We start from the raw sequence: 25,651 nt of genomic DNA on the forward strand, positions 1-25,651 counted from the left end.
TGAAGCTGTGGCTCCCCAAGACTTCATGCATTGTGCATATTGCCAGGGCCTTTTCTCAAGGCAACACCTTTGGCGTCATGTGAAAAGGTGCCCGCTGAAAAAAGGTCCTGCCAACACCAAACCAGGCAGGACCAGAGTGCAATCCCTCTGTGCTTACGCCACTCCCGTTCCACCGGGTGTTGGGAAGGGCCTCTGGAAGGTGCTGTGTGATATGATTCACGATGATGTGGTACAGGTAATAAAGGGTGACCCTTGCATCATGCAGTTTGGTCTCCACCTCTTTAACCGGCATGGTTCGGATGTCAGTAAGCATGATTATATACGGCAGAAGCTCAGAGAGGTGGGGCGACTGTTACTGCATGCCAGGATGGTTAGTCCTCTGAGGAGCATGGCAGAGTTCATCTGCCCTGCAAACTTCCTGCAGGTCATAACTGCCGTAAGGAGCCTGGCCGGCTATGCTGAATTGACGAATACCTATAAGGTTCCCTCACTGGCCCTGAAAGTGGGCCATAGCCTCCAAAAAATATCTACCATGGTTGAGTGCCAGGCACTTATGGAGGGCCATGCCCCGACCGTGGAGAGCGCACGGAGCTTCCAAAAACTATACAAGGCAAGGTGGAGCGAGATGATCTCGGCTGCTGCCCTCAAAACCCTAGAGGAGCAAAAATGGAACACCCCCCCCCTTCTACCTTTCACTGATGATGTAAAACAGTTGCACCTTTATCTCACTGACAGACAGCGGGAATACCTAGAGGATTTGTCCACTCACCCGACCACAAAGAAGTGGTTGCTGCTGGCCAAGGTAACCCTCACACAACTAATCCTATTCAACCGACGTAGGGAAGGTGAGGTCTCAAAGATGAAGCTTTGCTCTTTTGCATCTCGGCACACAGCTGATTTACAGGGTGATGTGGCGCTGGCCCTGTCAGAGCCAGAAAAGAGGCTATGTCAGCACTTCACACGCATTGAGATTCCTGGTAAGAGAGGCAGGAAAGTCCCTGTCCTCCTGTCCCCTTGCATGCAGAGGGCATTGGAGCACCTCACAGAGAAAAGGGTAGAGTGTGGTGTCAGTCCTGACAATGTATATATGTTTGCAAGACCCTCCGCCTTGTCACACCTCAGAGGATCCGACTGCATTCGACTCTATGCACGGGCATGTGGAGCCAAGCATCCAGAAGCTCTCTCCTCTACCAGGCTTCGGAAACATGTGGCCACCCTTTCGAGGGTGCTGAACATGAGTGACACGGAGATGGATCAGCTGGCCGATTTCCTAGGGCACGATATCCGGGTGCACCGCCAGTACTACCGCCTCCCTGAAGGTACCCTGCAATTGGCAAAAATTAGCAAACTCTTTGTGGCACTCCAGCAAGGTCGATTGGCTGACTTTAAGGGACAAAGCCTGGAAGAAATCTCCATTGATCCCAATGGTAAGTAGCATGGTCCCTCACCCGACTGGTTGTTCCATGGGCTGACAGTCTAAGGGGGAAACTGTGACCGGGGATCTCTGTTTATCTTTGTATTTCCAGAACCAATCCCGCTAGCCAGTGATGAGTCTGATGATGAGCCAGAGGTGGAAGCTGGAGCAGTGCATGTGGAGGAGGGAGATGCCAGTGCACTGAAAGTGATGGAGAGGCATGCACCCATGGCTACTAAAGGTGTGTGTCCATCAAATTCATTGGGTGGCTTGGGCTGGCGGTGAGTTTTTGGTTGACTGATCTCTTCCCTGTCTTGCATAGGTGATTGCATGGGCTCTAAAAAGAAACCGTGGAGCAGAAAAGAAGCAGCAGCAGTTGAGAGACACCTGATGAGATTCATCCTCTCCTGCAAGGTCCCCGGCAAAAAGGATTGTAACGCCTGCCTCGGCGCTGAGGAGCAGGCTCTGAAGGCTAGGAACTGGCTGTCAGTCAAGTACTACATAAAAAACCGAATAACTGCTATCAAGCGACAGTGTACAGCCTGAATAAAATTTATGTTGGTCCAACCAAGGCGTCTTTTTTATTTACTGTGGTGAAACCATTTAGTGGTCATAGCAAAGGGTGTACCCACATGGTTAGGAATACCTGAGTAGGTCCCAGTGAGGCATAGGGAGTACCCACATGGTTAGGAAAAACTGACTAGGTCCCGGTGAGGTATAATGGTGTCCGGTTTCTGTCACCAAGCTATACGGCACATGCGCGCCGGGTGATATGATATAGATACCCACCAGCAGGCACGGTTTGCTGATCAAGCTGTTTGGGCAATGGGAAGCAGGCGTCCCCATGATGGACAAACCAGTCATGGGTCCTGAAAAGGTCACAAAAACAAGTATGCATGTGTGTGTGTGTGTGTGTGTGTGTGTGTGTGTGTGTGTAAAGAACAGTTTTCACACTTGTTTTGGCCTCTTAGACTAGCTCTGCCTAGTGTGGGGAGGGAGTAGGTGGTGGAGGAGAGGAGTTCCACCACCTCTCCAGGACCACTTTAAGCCCTGGTGCAACCCATAGAGGTGCACAGGTAAATTGGTGTTGTACGGATCTCATTTCTACCATAATGTGCACAGCAAAACATTGCAACAGAAGATTGGTAGGAACATTGGTAGAACGCTGTACTAATAACAGGGATAAATACATACATAAGTAAATACATACATGAATAATAAAATTAAATAAAAACAAATGGTTTTGGAGAATCATATGGAAAAGTGCATATAATTGAGACTCCTCTCCCAAATAATGAATCTCAATAATTAAGATGAATGGACTGTAAGTCAGCATAAATCCTAATTGTATCCAGTCATGAAATCCATTCACAGAGATCACCAAACTAAGGGCCTGATTCAGAGCCACTCGTAAGCAGCAGCTCGTTCGCTCTGAGCGATGTTTGCCCAACTGCGCATGCGCACGGATCGTTATACGCATGCGCGAACCAGTCAGTGCGGCCGAAATTCATGTGCTCGCAAAATAGCGCATGCCTGCTAATTTGAGTGACAGAAAGAGGCGTATTTGGGTGGTAACAGGGGAAGGTGCTTGAAAACGGGGAGTGGAGATCTGATCGCAGGCGTGCTTAAAGGTCAAAACGGGCGTTTTATGGGTGTGCATATTTAAAACAGCAGCGTCATTGACCACGTCACTGGGTTATTTTATAGCCAGAACTGCTCGCAAAATTGTGGTAGCAAAAACCAACCACAAGAATAGCGAGCAGTTCATACCCTGTTCGATGTACTCGATTAATCTAATAAATAGCGGACATGACGTAGGATGCGAGCGGCCAGGGGGCGTAGTTTCCCAAAAAACGACCGCAAGTTTTGTACGCTCATTCAGACCTAGAGGCGTGAACAGACCGCAAACAGCGAACGGTTCATTTGAATAGCCACCCCTATTTTCTGGACGAGCGAGCGCTAATTGCGTCCGGCTCTGAATCAGGCCCTAAGTGTCTGATTCAGCATTGCACACAATACTGAACGCAGATTCCCGCAGATTCTGAGAGAGTGCAGAATGGGTACTGCATAATCCCACTCAGCCCCTTCGATGCCTCTGCTTGATTGACAAACAGAGGCATTTAAGGGGAGGTGTGTGGAAGGGGATGGACGGCATTCCCGGAAACTGGGGCGTCTGCCCAGTTTTCTGGGAGTGGTATGGCCAGGGGCTTTGTCGACGGACGCAGTTTCCCGGCTTTGCAAGCCGGTCAGCCTGAGTAAACTGAAGCTGACACCCCCTGCTGCATTTGCGATACCAGCCTGCAACTTCGGTCGCAGTGCTGTGATCGCGAATGCAGCCGGGGGTGTCGTACACCTACTGCTGTATTTGCATGCAGGCAGCTTTGCAATTCCGTCCACTGTTGAATCACCCTCTTAGCTTTTGAGGAAACGGCATAGCAGCCGAGAAACGCGTCAAGCCACACCCCTTTATGACATCAGTGGGACTCCACGCACCAACACACAGCATTCTCCTACTGCCGATCACCACTACACACAGCTCCGTACCAAACCATCCAGGATTGCGGCACACACGGGAGGTTATATCCCACCATACCACCTGACCGGATCCTGTGACGGCTGCGACCACATGCACATCTCTGCTAATTCCACTAACCAGATCAACTCCGGAACTGTTGGAATAAGAGGCGCTCCTGGAATTTATCCACTCAGAGTAAGTGGCTGGCTCCCTGAATAGAGGCTACTACTTTCATTTTTAGTTTAGACTGGTACATGCATGTATTCTAACAGTAGCCACTTTTTTACCAATTGAGTGGTGATTATAGTGAGGAGAACTTTTTCAACTGTGTAATTGGAAGTATCCACACGGGGATAACATTTTACACCTTGAAATAAGGATTGCTACACCTGGCAGGAATTTAATCTGAAACATAATACGCAGCATGCCTATATTCTGTGTGCGCCGGCATCTGCATGCAAAACTCTACATTACAGTAACACAGCCAGTGACACTATAACGTAGCATTTCGCATGCAGATGCAGTCACACACAGAACATAGGCATTCCGCACGTAATTTTAACCAGCGGAAGCTGCTCATGCGTCATATTCGCATTGCTGTGTGAATAAGACGCAATTGAAGGGGAAAAGATGCTCAGCACTACAGAGTAACGCCATGGCATGGCGCAACTAGAAGGGCTGTTCAATGCTAGATGTATTTGGACACGTCTGTAGCACCTACAGTAATTCTCTGAGTTTATTTAAAAAAATAAAACCCAAACTTATAAACATTAAAAGATATGTATAATAAAAAGCACATGACAAGTTGCCAGGAAACAGTCCATGTTTTATCTATCATGATCGAATAGATGATGTAAACAATGACCCTGAATTATAATAGCATATTCAGGAGAAAAGGCTAGTATAAAATGGGAGACAGGGACACACTCATATTGTTTCAGACCTGTCCTCTTCCCACCTGATTGGAAGCTTTCATGACCTAGGCCTTCTCTACACTTTGCTACCACCTAGGCATTTATTTGTCTATCTTGTTCTATGTCCGTTATCAGGGTCAGTGCAACATTTCTCTGTGTCCGAGGCAAGAGCTCCAGGCTAGCAGCCCCCCCCCTTCCCTCCTGGTAAAAGCCTACCTCCATCATTGTGTGTGTGACCCTTTAAGACAGGGATGGGGAACTTCAGGCCTGGGGGCTGTATAAGGCCCGCGGAATCATTTGGTCTGGGAGCTTTTTTCTGCTAGCCTCATCTGCAGCCAGAATCTATGCCACAGTGCTGCCTGGAGTTTCCTTAGGACGCTTCAGTCACACCGCTGGCCTTACAGCTCCCCGGAATGTCCCCAGGATGCTCCAGGCATTGCTGTAATCACTGGCGATTGTGGACCCACCCCCGTGTGACATCACATGGAGGGGACGTGACCTGCACCGAGCCCGAAAATAATGTTATATATATCAAAGTGTCCCTCGGCAGAAAAAAGGTTCCCCACACCTGCCTTAAGAGAATGTATCTCTTCATTAACCTCATACTTGTTATTCCACCTTGTTAAAATAAAACAGCATATGCATTTTATATTGTATTGCTAACAATGCTCTCATATGGTGTTTGCCCAATATGTTTTTGTGCTAGTTGACCACAGCACCAATGGCGTAACTAGGGTATTTGGAGCCCAGGGCAAGTTAAAAAATGGAAGCCCCCCCCCCCCCCCGCAAGTGCCCAAAAAGTGGGTGTGGTCACAAGGGGCGTGTTCACTGGAAAGGGGCGTGGCAACACAAGACATCACCGTTTCTCGTCACTCTGGGAACATTCCTTTCCATTCCATATGCACCTTAATGCCCCAAGTAGTAGTAGTGCCCCTCTTGCAATGCCCACTGTAGTAGTTCCCCTTATGAAATGTCCACAGTAGCAGTGCCCCTTATGCGGTGCCCCCTGTAGTTGTACCCTTAATACAGTGCCCCCAGTAGTGCCCCTTATACAGTTCCCCCAGTAATGCACCCTTATGCAGTGCCCCCAGTAATGCCCCTTATGCAGTGCCCCCAGTAGTGCTACTTATACAATGCCCCTAGTAGAGCCCCTTATGCAGTGCCCCCAGTAGTGGTCCCCCTATGCAGTGCCCCTTATACAGTGCCCAATAGTAGTCCCCCCTATGCAGAGCCCCCAGTAGTGGTCCCCCCTATGCAATGCTCCCAGTAGTGCCCCTTATACAGTGCCCCAATAGTAGTCCCCCCTATGCAGAGCCCCCAGTAGTGGTCCCCCCTATGCAGTGCCCCTTATACAGTGCCCCCATTAGTGGTCCCCCTTAAACAGTGCCCCCATTAGTGGTCCCCCTTAAACAGTGCCCCCAGTAGTAGCCCCCCCTATGCAGTGCCCCCAGTAGTAGCCCCCCCTATGCAGTGCCCCCAGTAGTAGCGCCCCCTATGCAGTGCCCCCAGTAGTAGTCCCCCCCTATGCAGTGCCCCCAGTAGTAGTCCCCCCCTATGCAGTGCCCCCAGTAGTGGTCCCCCCTATGCAGTGCCCTTTATATAGTGCCCCCAGTAGTAGTCCCCCCTATGCAGTCCCCCCCCTATGCAGTGCCCACAGTAGTAATCCCCCCCTATGCGTGCCCCCAGTAGTGGTCGCTCCAATGCAAACAAACAAAAAAAACCACTTACCTGAATCCCGCTCCTGCGCCCACCTCCGTCCGCTCCTCTGTCATCCTGGACCGGCCCGCTCTGCATTATGGGAGAAATGTCATGATGTCTTTCCCATCATCCACTGCAGGAGCCAGAAGATGGAGCTCATGAGTGAGCTCCAGCCCGGCTCCGGCAGTGGGCGCAGCAGCCAATGAGAGTCTGTCTGACTGTCATTGGCTGCCAAAACAAACACACGAGTGTACTAGCTGGTGGCAGTGTTTGTTACTGTGTAGTGCGTGCTAAACTGACCAGTGTACCGGAACCGCAGCCCTCGGCGCCGCTGATCCGATGGCACCCAGGGCACAAGCCCTGCTCGACCCTCCCTTTGTTACACCACTGCTCAGCACCCCTCCCCAGATAGGCAGCTACTTAAATCTGCCCAATGATAGCACCGGCCCTGCCTGTTATTATGTGCCCGGTTTTCTTTACTGTCTGGAAGTGGTGCCTTGCAAATCAATGAATATAGTAATGATAATAATAATATTTTGCATAGTTGCCAGAAGTATTTCATGTGAAAGCAATTTTTTTGTAATATTATTAATATTTTCTATCCTTCATTTCTTCTTTAGATTTGCTATATATTTAGGTGTAACACATGTTTATATACCTACATCATTGTTCAATACTTTGTGTTGACTTCATAATAGCGCCTAAGGGTCTCCTTTTTCCACTTAAAGAGGTTAATGTATACCCTAAAAATTGTGAGTCCTGCAACCCAGCACATTTATACTGGCCAAAACTATGCACATAGGTGCTTTAAGAAAACCCTATAACATACAGTACTGGGAATACACACTATGGGGGCGATTTAATTCAATGCGATGTTGAATAGCCTTGGGAGGAAGCTCCTGAAGCTATTCAATTCACTGCGATGTTTGGGCGGGCTGAAGGATTTCTTCTCGCACACTCCTGGGATGCAAGGAGAAATCCGACAAATGTGCCGGCACTTTAATCAGGGAATGCCAGTTCTACCGACTAAACCCCCGGGTTAAGTCACGAGAACCGGCATTCTCCAACTTAAAAGCGCGCTGAATTTAATATCTCCGGGAGTTCCCTCCCGGGGCTATTCGACATCGCATTGAATTGAATCGCGCTATATATATTAATCCAGTGTCTACATATATGATAAGTGAGTGGGGGAAACCTTTTTAGCGTAGGTCACCAGTATGGCATCCATCTTGAAGTCGGCAATTTTGAATACAACTTTCATTTTTTAATTGGTAGTCATGTGACATATCAATCAGATGCAAAATTTCATAAGAAACACAATGGTGTTTTTATTCATTCTCGAGTTTTAAAAGAGTTTTTTTTTGCAGGTAGTGACATTAATGACAATAGTAGTAACAAAAAATAATGTGTTGAGATTGTCTTGATAGCTGGAGAATGAAGCACACGTGCTATTGCAAATTATTTCAACCAACGTCACCCAAATAGGCCACCCATTACTCACAGTGTAATTGCCAAACTCCTTGCCAAATTTAAAGAAACCAGATCAGTTGCAGATAAACCAAGTAGACAACCGAAAACTGTTACAGATGAAGCAACAACAACTGCTGTGCTGGCATCATTTTTAAAGAGCCCACAACGTAGCACTCATTGCCTACAGTATCTAGTGAATGTGGGGTTAGTCATACAGCCAATTTGAGAATTTTGACAACACATGAATGGCACCCCTACAAGATTCAGATGTTGCAACACTTGACTGAGGATAACCCAGACCGTTAGGTGGAGTTTGCACACTGGGTAACACAGCAACTTCAAGTGAACCCTCATTTTCCACACTAGGTATTGTTTAGTGATGAGGCAAATTTCTTTGTCAATGGAGAGGTAAACAAACAGAGCCACAGGTACTGGTCAGAGACAAACTCTCACTGGATGGATGCCTGTAGGGTTGTAGCCTTGGCAAAACAGTTGGTATAGTCTGGTTTGTAGACTACACGTATTGTGGGACCATTCTTCATTGATGGAACATTAACAGCGGCACTTTACAAGAGGTTGTTAAGATTTTTCCATCATTGTTATCGGAGGATGGGTCATATCCTAATTTCTTCAAGCAAGATGGTGCCCCACCTCATTATGGACTCATTGTCCGGGAATATCTTGATGTGCAGTTTCCCCAAAGGTGGATTGGCCGTAGAGGTCCAGTCCAGTGGCCAACAAGATCCCCAGATTTAACTCTGTTGGATTTCTTTTTGTGGTGTTACCTGAAGGAACATGTTGATGCTGTGAAGATAAAAGATCGTTATCATCTGCAACAACAAATTGTTGATGCTTGTGCTCAGACATGTTGGTCAAGAATAGCCTTAACACTGCAACAAGGTGGACAGCACTTCGAACATATCCTATAAACTTTGTTAAAACTTGAGCATGAATTAAGATTAAAATGAAGAACACCATTGTTTTTCTTATGAAATTCTGCACCTGTCTGATATGTTACATCACTAGCTCCCCAATGAACAAATTAGAATTGAATCCAAGATGGCTGACTTCAAGATGGCCACTATACCCTAAACAGTTTTCCCCCACTCCTATATCATGTGTGTAGACACTGGATTAATATTTTCTTACTCATTTTCTTTTTAGAAGGGTGTTTCCAAACTTCTTGACCTCCCTGTAGATGTATATATATAGGTCTAATTACCAACAATGATTCTGAGCTACTCTATCTAAGCACATTACAATTGTCTGTGTCTAGATCAGGGTGTCCCAGCCATTTTGTATCATGTACCAAGTGCGCCCTTATTTTGTATCTATATATTCTCAGTACTCTGAAGCAATGAGCAAGCATGTATATATAAAACGTTTTGTCCTTCTATTCATGTTTTTATTTTTTATGTAGAAATATGTAATATATTTTATAAATTATTTATAAGTTAAATGGTTAGTTTGCATATAATTTAATTATTGGAATTGAAACTGCCTGATATACAGTACTCTTATAGTAAAGATAAGTTGAGAAACACTGATCTATATGGATCACAGAAGAAAAAAAATACCCATCATCATGGGCGTCGGAATATCAGAATAGGGGGGGCAAGGGAGCAGCTCACCCCCCCCCCACCAAAAAAAAAACATGTGAAAGGAGCGGCGGCCGAGGACAGGCAGGGGCTGTGCTTTATAGCTATAGGTTGCACAGCCCCTGCACCACACAGAGGAGGAGGTGTAATGTTAAGTTAAAACATAGCACATTATACCTCCTCTTCCGTGCGGTGCAGGGGCTGTGCAGCCTATTGCTATAAAGCACAGCCCCTGCCTGTCTTCGGCCGATGCTCTGATAAGAAAGAAGGAGGGAGGGAGGGAGAGGAGCGGCAGGTGCCGAAACGATTTTATCTTATAGGGGTGCTTTAAGTTTGGAGTGGACACATCCTCAGTTACTCACGGTCCCACTCCCCGCTGAGAAAAAAATATGGCACCGGCACATGTGCAGAACGTCATAAAGACTTGGCGCATGCACAACAGTGTAGTCTTATCTTGGGAAATATGGTGCCGGCTCCATATTTCCAAATGTATGCATCTATGGAATAATGGCACGGATAGCAGCAGGATTGGCAGGAGGGACTGCGGTGGCGTATCTATAATGGGTGCACACACCCTACACCCATTATAGATACACCACTGCCATTACTCCTGTAAGGCCCAGAGAATAAGAATAGAGAATTAGCTCTAATTTCTAAATTATTATGAATTATGCTAAACAATTGGCTTTACTGAAAAAAGGGAGATATTTATGGATATAAATTTACATAGCTAAAACCTATGACTGTCTCTGAAAGTCAGTGACAATTATCAACTATGAAATCAATATATTGAAAGTATTCACATACAATGTTACAACCTGGTACAGTGCACATCATAATGCAGTGATTCTCAACCTTTTCTCACTCATGGCACACTGACCAAGATGCTAAAACTGCCAGGGCCCACCATCAGGTTGTTTCTTTAGCAAAGCTTTTATCTTTAAAACAAATGAGTATTACGATTGTGTTTAAAAATGCAATATATAAAATATATTCATTGTGTAATTTTCAAAAACAATATGCATTCCCTCCCCACCACCAGGGGCAGACTGGACCAGGGTGCCAACTGCACCCTTCCCCCATACCAGTACAATTTCAGTGTAGTGGGGCCACCAGTTACCAGCTGCCGTATATGCTCCATACACGTCTGAACAGAGGCAGACATACAGAGGATACTCCCCGGCTGCTCAGTTTGTGTGTTACGAGGATAATCAGGGTGGCCGATCAGCTGATTATTCTCGTAATCCTTTTAACAAACTGAGCAGCCAGGAGCATCCCCTGCATGTCTCCAGACGTGTGACTAGGGCAGTCACCTAGGACTCAGTGTCCTGTGTAGGTGTTGCCATGGCCATTCGCCGTTGCCTGATAACACCTGGTCCATCACCTTAATGGGTTCCCTTACCACCCCGTCAGCACAACTTGCTGCCGGCAAGGCCGTGGACATCATGTTAGGCGTTGTGATGTTCGCATGTGGCTGCCTGTGGAGACCTGTAATGGAGCAATACTGTACTGCAGCTGCTGCTGGAGTAGGTGAACTGCAAGAGGACTGGAGGAGCCACCGAGCTGCAAAGCTGAAGGACGAGAACTTGAGAACAAATCAGGTAAGCTGACTCCTGCATGGGATGGAGCAGAGAATAGCAAACACATAGATGTCGAGGGGCCACAGCAATGGGTATACAGATGGGGAGGGGGACACAGTAATGGGTATACAGATGGGGAGGGGGCCACAGCAATGGGTATACAGATGGGGAGGGGGCCACAATACAGAGTATACAGATGGGGAGGATGGCACAATAATGATCATACAGATGGGGAGGGTGGCACAATAATAGATATACAGACAAGGGAAGGGGTTGTATATTTTGGGTACAATTGTATATTTTTTTTTGGGGGGGGTATTAATATAGAAATGTGTGTGTGTGTGTGTGTGTGTGTGTGTGTGAGTGTGTGTGTGTGTCCTTTTTTTCCATCACAGCTTTTCCTTTTTTGTACACAGCCTGGGCCACTTGGTTGTGCTGCCCGCCAGGCTGAAAGTTGCTAGCCAGCTCCAGCCCACCTCCAGCAGCGCTCCATGCCTCGGTCCAGCAAGAACTGACAGGCACTCACCTTGACTGCCCGTCCGTAGAGCTGACCCAGATGCGGGAAGTAAAAACTAAGGGCCTGATTCAGAGCCACTCGTAAGCGGCAGCTCGTTCGCTCTGAGCGATGTTTGCCCAACTGCGCATGCGTACGGATCGTTATACGCATGCGCGAACCAGTCAGTGCGGCCGAAATTCATGTGCTCGCAAAATAGCGAATGCCTGCTAATTTCAGTGACAGAAAGAGGCGTATGTGGGTGGTAACAGGGGAAGGTGCTTGAAAACGGGGAGTGGAGATCCGATCGCAGGCGTGCTTAAAGGTCAAAATGGGCGTTTTATGGGTGTGCATATTTAAAACAGCAGCGTCATTGACCACGTCACTGGGTTTTTTTTAAGCCAGAACTGCTCGCAAAATTGTGGTAGCAAAAACCAACCACAAGAATAGCGAGCAGTTCACACCCTGTTCGATGTACTCGATTAATCTAATAAATAGCGGACATGACGTAGGATGCGAGCGGCCAGGGGGGGTAGTTTCCCAAAAAACAACCGCAAGTTTTGTACGCTCGTTCAGACCTAGAGGCGTGAACAGACCGCAAACAGCGAACGGTTCAATTGAATAGCCACCCCTATTTTCTGGACGAGCGAGCGCTAATTGCGTCCGGCTCTGAATCAGGCCCTAAGCCCTGACCTCTGCGAAATACAGGAGGTGAGCTGGGGTAAAAACTCCTCCAAGGTCAGCTCCACAGCCTCGGCTACAGCGCGGCACACTTTTGCCCCACTTGTGAAACACCAGTGTGGTTGACAACCGCTGTCATAATCCGTTCCAAACACATTTACTAATACCTTTTGTAATATCAGTAATTCACATAAAATAATATATATATATATATATATATATATATATATATATATTATACATTTCTTAATCTGTGATCCAGTAAAAAGATCAATAAACATATAAACACCGCATTGTGTGATAACAAAACATTTACAATAGTAAACACACACACTATATATATATATATATATATATATATATATATATATATATATATATATATATATATACATACATACACACACACATACACACACAGATACATATATATATATATATCAGTGATAAATTAAGCTTGTAAAACAGGCACGCCAGGCCCACAATTGCTACTTCTGCAAGTGGCTGATCACGGGAAAAGTGGTTAGATACTGCAGTATTATGTCATTGTCATAGACTGAATGAACAGGGCAGGGCACAGCGTTTTTACACAGTGTTAAGTTTCATTCAATTTCCTGTCTTCAATTACTAGAAAAAAAATCTTAATTCCAGGCTAGTTTATGATCTATAAATATCTTTCTAAATACAATATTTTGCAAATGTTGCAATGAAAGCCAATCTGAAATTGTTGCTGCAATTGTATTTCCTATACTGATCCAGATAAGTCATGGTACCCTACATGTTATAGAACATGAAAGTTTAGGTATAAAAGACTGAAAATGATGACAACAATGGGAGTGTGTGGATGTGCCCCAGGCATTATTATAATTAGAATGCCTTTTACCCTTTGCACTCTACAAAGTGCTACACTCACTCAGCTGTACTGACATTAATGGCTGGGTACTTATCAATGTGTGCAAATCCTAGAGGCACTGCAACCAAACTCCTATCAATTCTAGTGGCCTACAAAGCCTTCTAGAGTATACCCACCACAAAGCATGCTGCAGATGCCTGGCTGCCACATAAACCAAAGAGATTCATGTAATACGTAAAATTAAAGCTTAAAAAAAGGAAAATCCCTAACAATAAACTATTAACAATAATAGTTCATCAGTTCATTTAATTTGAGCAATTTAACCCACTGTAGTTGGACAGACTATAAGTAGGTGTGGCAGCCAATGCACAGTCACATCATCCTTGTGTATATTGTATAGCATAGATAGATTGTGCAGCATGGTAAGAACATTTCATGTTACATTATAGAGCACTGACAAAGTAGCTAAGTACAGTAAGCCAGCAGTGTTACAAATAAGACAATGAGTAAATGTTTACAGGAACACTCTTACCTTGATATGTTATTAAAGCTGAGATAAAGGAGCTGGAGGCTGGACAAAGTATCCACATCTCTCTAAAAAGGAAACAGATTCACTCCATCAGTGACAGTATGTGACGTAGCACAGTAACATCTGCTCTGGCGATACAGAACACTCTGCTAATTGCTGTGGTCTTGCTGCAGCATTGATTACTGTTGAGCGTGACGCCCCATTCCTCTGTGGTGTGGCTAACTGGGAAGTGTTTCTGTGCAGTGAGCTGGTCTGCAGAACCAACTGCACTTGCAAGGTGAACGGCAGAGAGATGGGTGGGGGAGAGAGAAGGAGAGAGGTCCTTGCTTTCAGGAGCTAACGTGCACGCTCAGCATTTTACTGCACACTGGCAAGGAGGCTGATCAGCTGCAGAGCAGCAAATTGGATTTTATTGTGTAGTACAAACATGACATAGCCTCGGTTGATTGAAATAGGAAATCAGGAATTATAGAAACTGTGCCAGATGAATACAGTTAAAGGCAATTTCTAGATTACTGTTTCAAGCTTTTAGTTTGAATATTCAGCACATTCACATCAGTTCAATATTTAATGTATTATTATGTCATGGATAAATACATAATTTATGGTGCAGACTCATGCCTCAATCCATACTGCATAAGTGACAATTTAAGAGCCGGATCTTAGTGGAACACATACCTTATTAAGTGCAAAAGTATAACAATTTCTATAGATGAGCTGGTTGACATTAAATAATGGGATGTAGTCTGGAAGCCGACTGTCTAAATGCAGACCGCCGGCTTCCAGACTCTCTAATCCCAGCGTTGTACTAATGACAGGTGTAGAAAACTCGGGGGTTAGGTTTAGGCACTTAGAGGGGGGAGGTTAGGATTAGGCATCCCCAAGGGAGGGTTAGGGTTAGGGGGGGAATCAGGATAGCGATACTTACCTTAGGGACGATCGGGATCTTCACCCTTGCCGGGCTGCCGCTGTCGGGATAATACCTACTACAATGACCATCTTGATACAAACGTCTATTTTCATCTAACATATAAGACTAGACACAGCATAACCTATTCATTCTCATTGCCTGTCAAAACAACTAATTACTCCATAATTTCCTGGAATGGAGCCATATCTCCTGACCTGACACTGCTAATAAAAGCAAGTATGTACTGTAAAACCTGCACTAATCTCTGAACGCACAGAGGGCCTGATTCAGAGCCGTTCGTAAGCGGCCGCTCGTTCGCTCCGAGCGATGTTCGCACAACTGCGCATGCGTACGGGTTGTAATACGCATGCGCGAACCAGTCATTGTGGTCGGAAATTTTGTGCTTGCAAAATAGCGAATGCCTGCTAATTTGAGTGACAGGATGAGGCGTTTGTGGGTGGTAACAGGGGAAGGTGCTTGAAAACGGGGAGTGGAGATCCGAACGCAGGCGTGCCAAACGGTAAAACGGGCGTTTTAAGGGTGTGCATAATTGACTAAGCAGCGTCATCGACCACGTCACTTGGTTGTTTCTTAGCCTGAACTGTTCGCATGACTGCGGTAGGAAAATCCAACCACAAGCACTGCGAGCAGTTCAGATGCTTTTCGATGTACTCGATTAATCAAATAAATAGCGGAGATGACGTAGGATGCGAGTGGCCAGGGGGCGTTTTAAAAAAAATAGCGAGCGCATGTTTCGTTCGCTCGTTCAGACATAGAGGCGTCTACAGACCGCAAAGAGCAAGCGCTCTATTTAAATATCCGGCCCCTTTTTCTGACCGAGCGAGCGCAAATAGCGTCCGGCTCTGAATCAGGCCCACAAGCTGCTATTTTCTACACAGTTTTATAACCAAAAGCCTCACATCTAAAAAAATAAATAATCAACTACACCTAAACAATTGAAATCAATAGGATATTTTCTTTTCCCCATTTATAATGTTTTTCTTTTTTCTTTTAACAGATAGAATACAATGTGTTATGTTTTCATGAATTGTTTATGTGAATCATTTTGCATATTTGTGCTGAAAGCTTTCAGAAAGGTGTTCCATTAGATGAATAGGTATATTGCAGGGGCTGCCGCAAAGGAATTAGAAACAAAACTATATGGGTTTTATGTCCATGTTCCACTGAGCACCACACAAAGAATAACTATCATTCTACCAACATAGGGCCTGATTCAAAGGTGGTTGGTAATGCAGCCATGGTCGCAGCCGCTCTCACAATAACGGTTGCAGGAATATATAAGTGCTGAGACGCTTACTCCCAGGCTGTGTGGTCTGTGCATAAACACACCAACATCGAAGCAAGATTGGCCGCACCATAGACATTTGCGGTAGCCTAGGGTCTACTCTAGCTTCTCTCCTCTAATCCAACAAAACATGGCATCTGAAGCTGTGGATTTGTGATTTGGAATCCAGCAGCGTTCCCGACACCCCCGTGACACTCCTCTAACACTGCCATGAAATGGCCCCTGTTTGCGATCACTTAAGGCCATCTCCCAGTCTCCACCCTGCATGACGGAACTTGAGAGTTGTGGGTCCAGGTGCAAAAATATGATTTGAACCCCCCTCCTCCGGCTCATGCGGAGAGGCAGTGGGTGGTGGGGAGAGGCAGAGGGTGACAGCAGGAGAGGCAGTGGGTGGTGGGGAGAGGCAGGGTGACAGCAGGAGAGGCAGTGGGAAGGGAAAGCAGAGTATGGCAGGGAGAGGCCGTGGGTGACAGCGGGAGAGGCAGTGGGTGACAGCGGGAGAGGCAGTGGGTGACAGCAGGAGAGGCAGTGTGTGTCAGTTTAGGCAGCGGCAGGAGGAAGCAGAGGATGACAGACAAAGGACATGTGTGACAGGTAGAGGAAGTGGGTGGCAGATTGTGGCAGTGTGAGTCAGATGGTGCCAGAGGAAGACAGGAGGCAGCAGTGGGTAGAGGCAGTGGCAGGGGGAGGCAGAGGGTGAAAGAGAGAGGCCATGGGTGACGGGGAGGCAGTGGATGGCAGAGGGTGATAGGGAGAGGCAGTGGATGGCAAAGGGTGACAGGGAAAAGCAGGAGGCGGCAGAGGGTGACAGAGAGAGGCAGTAGGTGGCAGAAAGTAACAACGGGAGAGGCAGTGAGTGACAGTGGGAGAGGCAGTGGCAGGGGGAAGCCATGGGTTTCAGGGAGAGATAATGTATGGAAGATTGCCACTGGGAGAGGCAGTGGGTGACAGGGAGATACAGTGGATGGCAAAGGGTGAAGTGTTGGAACAGTCACAAACGTACACACATCCCTGGTCACATGCACACCTGGGTCTTGTACTTTCCGGGAGCAGGACCTGCCTCTTCCTCAGTGCGAGAGTAGTTTGCTGCATCCCGATGACAGCCGGCGGCAGTGTGACCCTCTCCTAGTAGCAGCGCTGTCCTCCCTTATCCATTGCCCAGAGGAGCTGTGTAACATAGGGAGAGACAGGGGCAGTCACCAGGCTGGGGAATGAACAGCATTGGCTGCTAAAAGGTCAGCCCCACCTCCCTCAAGACAGTGGGGGCCCACCATACTCCCTGCCCTGGGCCAGTCCGATCTAGCGGCAACCATCCGACAATCCTCTCTAAACTTTTGTGATCAAGGGAAAACTCATGGCGGTCTGGGCAGCCGGCAGCTGCAGGCCCCTTAGTCCGCAGGGGACCCTGTGCACAGCACAGGCTGCACCAGCGGTAGTTCCGCCCCTGTCACTCTGATATGCCCAGGGATCTCAAACCCAATCTCAATTGTTAGCGATACTGTATGCAATTGCCATTGGACACTTCGGCATGCGTGTGTGCAGTAATAGTTTCTCAGACTTTCAGCCCATAGCTGTTTGTTTCTCGGAAGGGGGGGTTTCTCCACTTTCCGAGGAATTGCAGCCCTGAACTGACCAGTTTGGGGTTGGTAAATGTTATGGCAGAGACACCCCGCGCTGTGCGTCTCCCTGCTATGCCATTAACACCCCAGCTGGTTCAGCCTGGTGCTGGTTATATTGAAGCTGAAACCCGACAGATCATAAATATTCTGATTTTTTTTACAGCAACACGACGGCGACGATGACGGACGTTGTCCGATGGTTTTGGTTTAAAAAAAAAAAAAGACTGCCCTTTAGTAAATTTACCCCTCAATCTGTATACAAAGTGCTATGATGCAGCAGCCGCTGCTTTTCTTCACACCGATTTCTGTATACAGGCTCAGATGCACAAAGATATACAAGTGTTGCATATCAAATCGATCAGTACATTCTCATTAAGTGGTTTGCTGCATCTGATTGAGACTATGATGCATTTTCGGGCGAAAAAGCAAAAAAGATGCATGGCGCAAGTATAGCCACACGGGACCTTGCGGCTCACAAAGCATAGCGTATTGAGGCAAGGTGTATCTGTATGATAACTGCTCATGAAAGAATTGCTCTTCGATATAATTAGCAGCTAAATAGTTGCTTATCATAGTAATATCCAGTAGAAGACTGATCTGTACAGACATTACGGAGCACATTTTTTACTGTATTATTGGAGGAAATATAGGTGAGATATAACGGACCAGTGGCCTTACTATATATTTTACATCTATATTTAATAATTACACATTCTGACACCTGTACTTTTTTAAGTATGACTTATAAAGAGGTGCGTAAACTGTGGGTTGGGGGCCCATGTAGGGTGTCAGGATCTGTTTTTATTCTGATGGGAACTGCCTCTTTCTGGGTCTCAAAATAATGAAACCCTGCCAGTTGGAAACAATGGTACATAGATAAAAAGGTTGCACATCTCTTGCTTAGAACATCCTGTTATGAAGTAGATAACACTAAGCTGCATCACTGGGGCACTAGAAGTCTGATTCAGAGCTGATCGCAATTTGCTATTCCGCTGTTTAGCAATTAAGGGTGGTCTGCGCATGCATCCTAGCTGCATTGCACACGTGCTGCGAATTGCGATTGCGCATGCTGTGAAGATTCACTCACAATTGATTGACAGGAAGAGACCGTTATGTGGGTGGTTACGAGGAGTACTGACCAAAATGCTGGCATATCTGGGCCGTTTCCTGGGCGTGTACTAGCCAGCGTCTGCAATCGCGCACGCACGGAACGAACCACAAGCGTCTCAATTACCATAGCTATTCTGAGTGACCAGAGACTTACTCGACTTGTCGATGTTTTGAAGACCTGCGCACAATGCTGCTTTTGTGTATGCAGCTGTGGGCAACTATGAGGGCTCTGGTGGGCGTCTCAATACAAAATCTGCCGCCTGTTGCATTAGCATATTTTAGATCCGTGAAAGTATGCAATTGCGTATGCATTACCGTCCGTGTCTGAATCAGGCCTATAAACTTGTATTGCATATACTAGATACTCCATAGTACATTGTACATGAACTCAGGAAAGCATGACAGATGGAGAAAAATATCACTAACAACCTACAATATCACTGCCACATTATAGTATTGGAGTAACATGACCCTATTTGAACCATGAGATTTTTCCGTAAACTGGATATTTCACAGATAATGCATAAACGAATATCATCTATAATGCATAAAATATGCTGTCAATAATGTATAAACTAATGTGCCTCTTACCACAAGACTGATGTTGTTATGCCTCAGGTTGAGCTCTGTCAGTGAGTCTAGACCATTCAAGTTTTCCACTTGGCTTATTTGATTTCGGGCAAGGTTTAACACTCGCAATACTCCCAGGTGTCCAACATTTTCTATTTTAGATATCTGTTAGAAAACAGAACTTACACATAATAAATTAACTTATAGAGACATAAAATATAAATAGACCATCACGTAAGAGTTTAAGTAGTCCATGTACAAATGAGTTGCACATCAAAATATTCAGTGGTGTATTATATCACCTATAGGCTTTCACCACGAAGAAATTATGATTCATTTTCTTTACAAACTGTATATAGAAGATCCGGTTCATTCATAATAGCTAAACATAAGCATTTTCCCTCTTATCAAGACAAATCTGCTCTCTCACCATTCCTAAGCTTATTATTTGTTGTAGTTCCTGACAGTGCGCCAAACTGGTCCGCTACCAGAGGCAGCAAATAAAGTGATGATGAGAACCAGGCTGTGTGTTCCTTTCTTATACCGACCGTTCAGCAACTAAGTAAAAGTCATCAAGAGCATGGGAAGTGGTACTCTTAACCTTGCAGTACTGTCTGTATTCTCCAGGGGCTGGAGGGAGAGCCGCTGGTTGTCTTCTCCATAGACAAGGTGAAACAATTCGCAGAGGGTTCAACATACAATAAAAGCGGAAAACATGCCAAGAGATCACATATATTGCCTCTAGCACGGCAGACATGTCTGCACTTCTTCACACTGTACATTTTGTGCCTCACTACTGATAGAACTATTTGTCAGAACATACACACTGCACCCCATCAGTACCAGAAAACACATACTGCAAAAATGACTGTCCCTCTGTCATGACAGTCAGGACATTTGTACCGACTCGGACTGCCTGGAATCATGCCACGCAAATGCGAAATCAGGTATTTGAAGGCCCTACAGCTAAGGTTTGTAAGAGCCCCTATGTACCACCCAATGGTGAAAAATGTATAACACCTGTAACTTTAACAAAGAAAATGCACCCCACAACTCTAGGCTCCATAGCAGCTGCACCCCTTGCACCTATGGTAGTTATGCCCATGATACCACATCGACAATGAGCTGTTGCTACACATCTTTTGTTGGTGGCACAAAATTCCTCTTAGCAGCCCTGGCAAAGTATAAACTTCACATTTGATAAATTAATGCCAAACAGTGGTTTACCTTGCGTTTTAAAAAGGTATTGTTCAGTTTGACGAACCTTCTTTTTTTTTCATTTCAATAAATTTTTATTGATTTTTGTTGTAAACATTTACAAACAAAAATTACACTGCTGTAACAATTTTGCAGGATAACTTTTCACCACTGAATAGGTGGTGAAAAAAAGTGCAGAATTGGGGTTTAGGGGTGCAGGTTTAAAAAAAATAGCCTGCACCCCTGGGAATAACATTTTAAAAATAACTGTGTCAAAAACATTTTTTTAAAAATAGGGACACCCCAAAAAATTCATTTAAAAATTGGGGTGAAAAAAAAAAATGGGAAAAAAAGTGTTTAAAAATAGGGAAATAGGTTCAGGGCTATTCTGCAAATATGCGGCAGGTGTATTCTAGAATAGGCTATTAGCGGCAGGTGCATAGTTGCAGAATTTTTTTAAACTTACTTTAGGGACATAAAAATATGCTAGTACCCATTTTCATGTAGCCCAAATTTGATGGGACCACTTAAAAAAAAATGAAAAAAATAACCTAAGTGCTCTTCTGCAACACTTCTTCAATGTTGGGAAAAAACACCTGCTGCGGCTATTTAAATCCCCGACTTTCATTTGCAGGCTAAAACGGGGGTACCCATAGTGATCCCCCATGTTTTTACAACTTTAGGGGGGTCCTACAATTTATTCCAGGAAACTTTCGTTTTTTTACGCAGATCCCACTTTGCAGCTTCCCGTTTTCGTAGGTTTTATAGTGAATACGGGGATAAAGCGGGCGCGCACCCGATACTTTATCCCAGGAAAATCTCCAATGTGGAGCGAAAAGTCCAGCACAGACTTTTCGCTCCCATATTGAATACCCCTCTTAGATTCTTCATCATTCTTGCCTAGTGTAACTTCAGGTCAAACTTACTTCCGGAAGACTATGCTATCCTCTCGGACCACTTATTGCGTATGCAATCACAGTGGCTAATTTATGCATAGCCAAGCAACGGTGTTCAAACGGACAGGCACGCCTGCGTTTCTCCTACCACTCCCCCGTCACCACCCCCAACGCTCACTGCCTGTCACTCACTCTGTGATGGATTCCGCTGTGCTGAGCGTGCGTAATCGCAAAATTATATAAGAAGGATATTCTGGTATACGGTGAATTAATTTAGCAGAGAAAACAGATTCTTATGCAGGTGTTGAGTAAAAAACAACTTCTATTTTATTAATGTTAGTACGGGGTAGATAGTATATAAGCAAACTGGACCAATCACAAAGTATGTTAGGTGTACAGTAATAGAAAGGTCACATATGTTTAATAAATGAAGATAATAAAAAAGTGACTAAGGGGCCTATTCATTATCCTTAAAAGTAGATGAAAATATAAATTTTCACCTACTTGTGTAAAAGTGAAGCATTGCCCCATTCATTAAACAGTGACGTGTGCTCACTCTATTCGGTTATCAAACATATACAAGGCTTAGAAAGCACCAAATACTCCCTTGAAAAAGACCAACAATTAGAACAAGCACAGATAGAATTTATCATCAAGGCCATTGATTTCATATTGCATCATAATTACCTGTGGTTTGAGGATACATTTTATCTTCAGACCACGGGCACCGACATGGGATCGAAAGTCCCCCCGAGCTATGCCAACCTGTTCTTGGGCAAGTGGGAGGAGGAGCGCATATGGGGGGGCATGGCTTTGGGGAGAATTTGATCCTGTGGCGGAGATACATAGACGACATCATTTTTATATGGAATGGCACTAAAGCAACTCTCGATGCCTTTCTAGAACATGTTAATGACAATGACGTAATCTGAAATTTACTACACAGATGAGCAGAGACAGAGTCATATTCCTGGATCTAGAAATTTATATTGATAATAATAGACTACACACTCGGACATATAAAAAGAACGTGGATGTGAATAGTTATATTCTATCCACTAGTGGCCACTATAAGAGCTGGCCAGACAATATACCCAGGGGACAATTTAGAAGAATATGGAGAAACTGCTCCAAGATTGAGGATTATCAGGAACAAGGGCGTGAATTAAGTACACAATTCACTAATAAACTATATGACCCTAAATTAATACAACAGGCATTTTTAGAGGCTGGACAATTGGATAGGACAATTTTAAACACAAAAAATAATGATATAACAATATCAACAGCACAACAACAGGATGTCCAATTCATCACTCAATATAATAAATCAGGACACCAAATCAAACAGATTTTAAAGAGACACTGGGACATCTTATTACAAGATGATGATCTGGATAAAGTCCTCAGCAGAGTACCTAAAGTCATATTCAGGAAAGCCCCAGATATCAAACAGAAACTGGTCAAAAATCATATTCCTCCAAAAACATTTATACAAAAACAGCTACCTTATATGTTACAAACAGGAGGTTTCCACTACTGTGGAAAATGTACAGGGTGTAAAGTTACACACACCCGTATTAGTACAAAATGGACACATTTCCACTCATCAACAATTGATAAGGACTTTAGAATTAGATAGAATATGTCATGTGAATTTCGGGGGGTGATTTACCTTTTAAGATGCGAGTGTGGCCTCGAATATGTGGGTCGCACGATTAGACCTCTTAAAAATCGCATCTACGAACATATTAGGAACATAAAAATTGGCTATGAGAATCATAGTGTGTCGAAACATTTCAAAGTAGTACACAATTCGGACTCTACCAATTTATTTTTTATGGCCATAGAACAACCGCAAGCCAATTGGAGGGGGGGAGATCATCTTAGAACTATAGATAAAAATGAAATGAAATGGGTTTTCATTTTACACACCATGACCCCAAAAGGTTTGAATATTGAATTTAATAATAGAATATTAATTAATTAATATCAATATATAGGGACTCCTTTCTCTTTAATAACTTTGAGTGCTCATGTACATCAAACATGGATTCAATATAGGAAGTTAATTGACGCAAAATTAGATTTATGGACTAATGATTTACATATAGATAATCTGTAGGATTATAAACGTTGAAGATTTATAAGGATTAATAAGAATAAAAAATAAAATATATTTGATTACATACAGACAGTATTTCCTCTTTTATATCTTGCACAACACAATCTGACAAATTCAGAGACTGGATACACAGTACCATAAAAAAGAAAAAGTCTGGCACACCACAACTTTAAAATAGTATGCTGGGGATTTTTTTTTTTTTTTTTTTAATCTTTACACTGGCTTATTCATCATTTAAATTTTCCTTTTTCTTTAATTTGATCTGTATTGAGCGATCAATAAACCAATTTTACTATAATCTTTATAAAGTCAGAACAACAGCTGAAAATGTTTCATAAAGACGATTGAGTCAGCAAACTCATTATTGAGGGACACACCTACCTAATAGATGATTGGCTGCCTGGTTACATATCAACCAGCCAACATCAGAACACACACATCCTTGAAGAAGGCCTGATTGGCCGAAATGCGTCGACACCCACTTTTACCTACATGTTACTAAGGAAGCAGAGAGCCTCGTGCACAGCCTCACGCTGCTACTCCTTATCCTCCAAACTGGAAACAGCACCCGTCTCCGTCACACTACAGAGCAGCGTGCATTAGAGCCAGAGGGTTGAGCAAGCGATCTGCCTGGACTGACTGCGACAACTCACATCACAGCGCACCGCTCCCCTCCTCTACACTTCGTATGGACAGCGCAACACGTGACATTCAGTGAAGACGCCGACCGGTAAGCCCCGCAAGCGGGACGCTGTAGTCACACTGTGCACGGCTCACATTGCTACCGGGACATTGCATCAGACAGTGCAGGGAGACGTATGTATATATTTGCATACGGAGAGCTACCTTTCTATACAAGGTTACCCTTATTCCCTAGCACATTACAAGTAGCCAAAGAGACACACATGTATCTGTCTTTTTAGACATAGGCTACCGTATATTTTTACGGGAAGGTAACCCCCTCAAAGGTCACACCTACCACCCAGACATTATTGACCCATTTGGGAACATTTCTATTGGCTGCCTTTTTCACTGTAAATCGGTGTGGACATAAACTGAACTGATACTATTATATAAGGGTACCGTATATATTTACGGAAAGTTAACCCCCTCAAAGGGCACACCTACCACCCAGACAAACTTGGATCCTTCCATATAGGACTTAGTCATCAGATATATTTTATCAGATTATTTATTATACTCCTATTACCAGAAAGGAGATATAATAGTTTTTATATCACTAGACACATTGGTACATTGTGTCTATATAAATTAAATAAATTTAAATAAATAAAATATTGTTTTATAACATCAGGGCCGCAACTAGGGGGGGGCTGGAGGTGCACGTGCACCGGGTGAGCCGCTGTACCTGGTGCCAGTGACCTCCAGCCCGGCGCTGCAGAGAGGCTCCAAGCCGGACGTCCGCTGGTAATATTTATTACCAGCAGGCGCCCGGCTCCTTCTCTGCAGCGACGCGGTGTAGCCGGAGCCGGAGGCTGGCGTTCTCTCCCGAACACCAGCTTCCGGCTCTCCCCACGGGCACTATGGGGGAGACGTCATGACATCTCCCCCATAGTTCCAAGGAGCAGCCGGCGGACCGGACGCGACGCTGAATGCAGGAGCGGGGTTCAAGGTGAGTATTTTTTTTTTTAATAAGCTGCACTACAGGGGCATTATTATGGGGGCAGGTGCATTACCACAGGGGCATTACTATGGGGGCATAGGCAATAAGGGGCATTACTAATGGGGCATGAGCACTACAGGGGCATTACTATTGGGGCATGGGCACTACAGGGGCATTACTGTGGGGACATGAGCACTACAGGGGCATTACTGTAAGGGCACTACAGGGATATTACTATGGGGCATGGGCAATACAGGGGCATTACTATGAGAGCATGGGCACTACAGGGGCATTACTATGAAAGCATGGGCACTACAGGGGCATTAATATGGGAGCATGGGCACTACAGGGGCATTACTGTATGGTGGGCACTACAGGGGCATTACTATGGGGGTATTAACATATGGGCATTACTATGGGGGCATTACAATATGGGCACTACTGCAGGGGGAATTACATGGGGGGCGCCAAATTACTGTCTTGCCCCTGGTGACAAAAATCCTAGTTTCGGCCCTGATAACATCCATTAGATCTGTCGTCATCTCCACA

The 25,651-nt window shown here is 44.9% G+C and overlaps 2 protein-coding genes across 4 annotated transcripts in view; one reads left to right on the forward strand and one right to left on the reverse strand.

Annotated features, from left to right (window-relative positions):
• The window catches only part of LOC148540324 (uncharacterized), a 3,257-nt gene extending 969 nt beyond the window's left edge, over positions 1–2,288 (forward strand). The window contains exons 1-3 of the mRNA XM_088443342.1: positions 1–1,427; positions 1,527–1,655; positions 1,737–2,288. The exon at positions 1–1,427 is cut by the window's left edge and continues 969 nt beyond it. Coding sequence (XP_088299468.1) covers positions 1–1,427; positions 1,527–1,655; positions 1,737–1,960 — 1,780 coding nt within the window. The 3' untranslated portion in view covers positions 1,961–2,288. The remainder of the gene's footprint in view (positions 1,428–1,526; positions 1,656–1,736) is intronic.
• LRRC49 (leucine rich repeat containing 49) overlaps positions 1–25,651 on the reverse strand; it is a 167,527-nt gene that overhangs the window by 85,145 nt on the left and 56,731 nt on the right. For all 3 annotated transcript variants that reach the window (XM_088443365.1, XM_088443375.1, XM_088443355.1), the window contains 2 exons: positions 19,282–19,425; positions 13,749–13,810 (listed from right to left, as the gene is read on the reverse strand). In XM_088443365.1, coding sequence (XP_088299491.1) covers positions 13,749–13,810; positions 19,282–19,425 — 206 coding nt within the window. The remainder of the gene's footprint in view (positions 1–13,748; positions 13,811–19,281; positions 19,426–25,651) is intronic.

This window comes from Taudactylus pleione, unplaced genomic scaffold, assembly GCF_031769625.1.
Source record: "Taudactylus pleione unplaced genomic scaffold, aTauple2 ptg000019l, whole genome shotgun sequence".
NCBI classification, from domain to species: domain Eukaryota; kingdom Metazoa; phylum Chordata; class Amphibia; order Anura; family Myobatrachidae; genus Taudactylus; species Taudactylus pleione.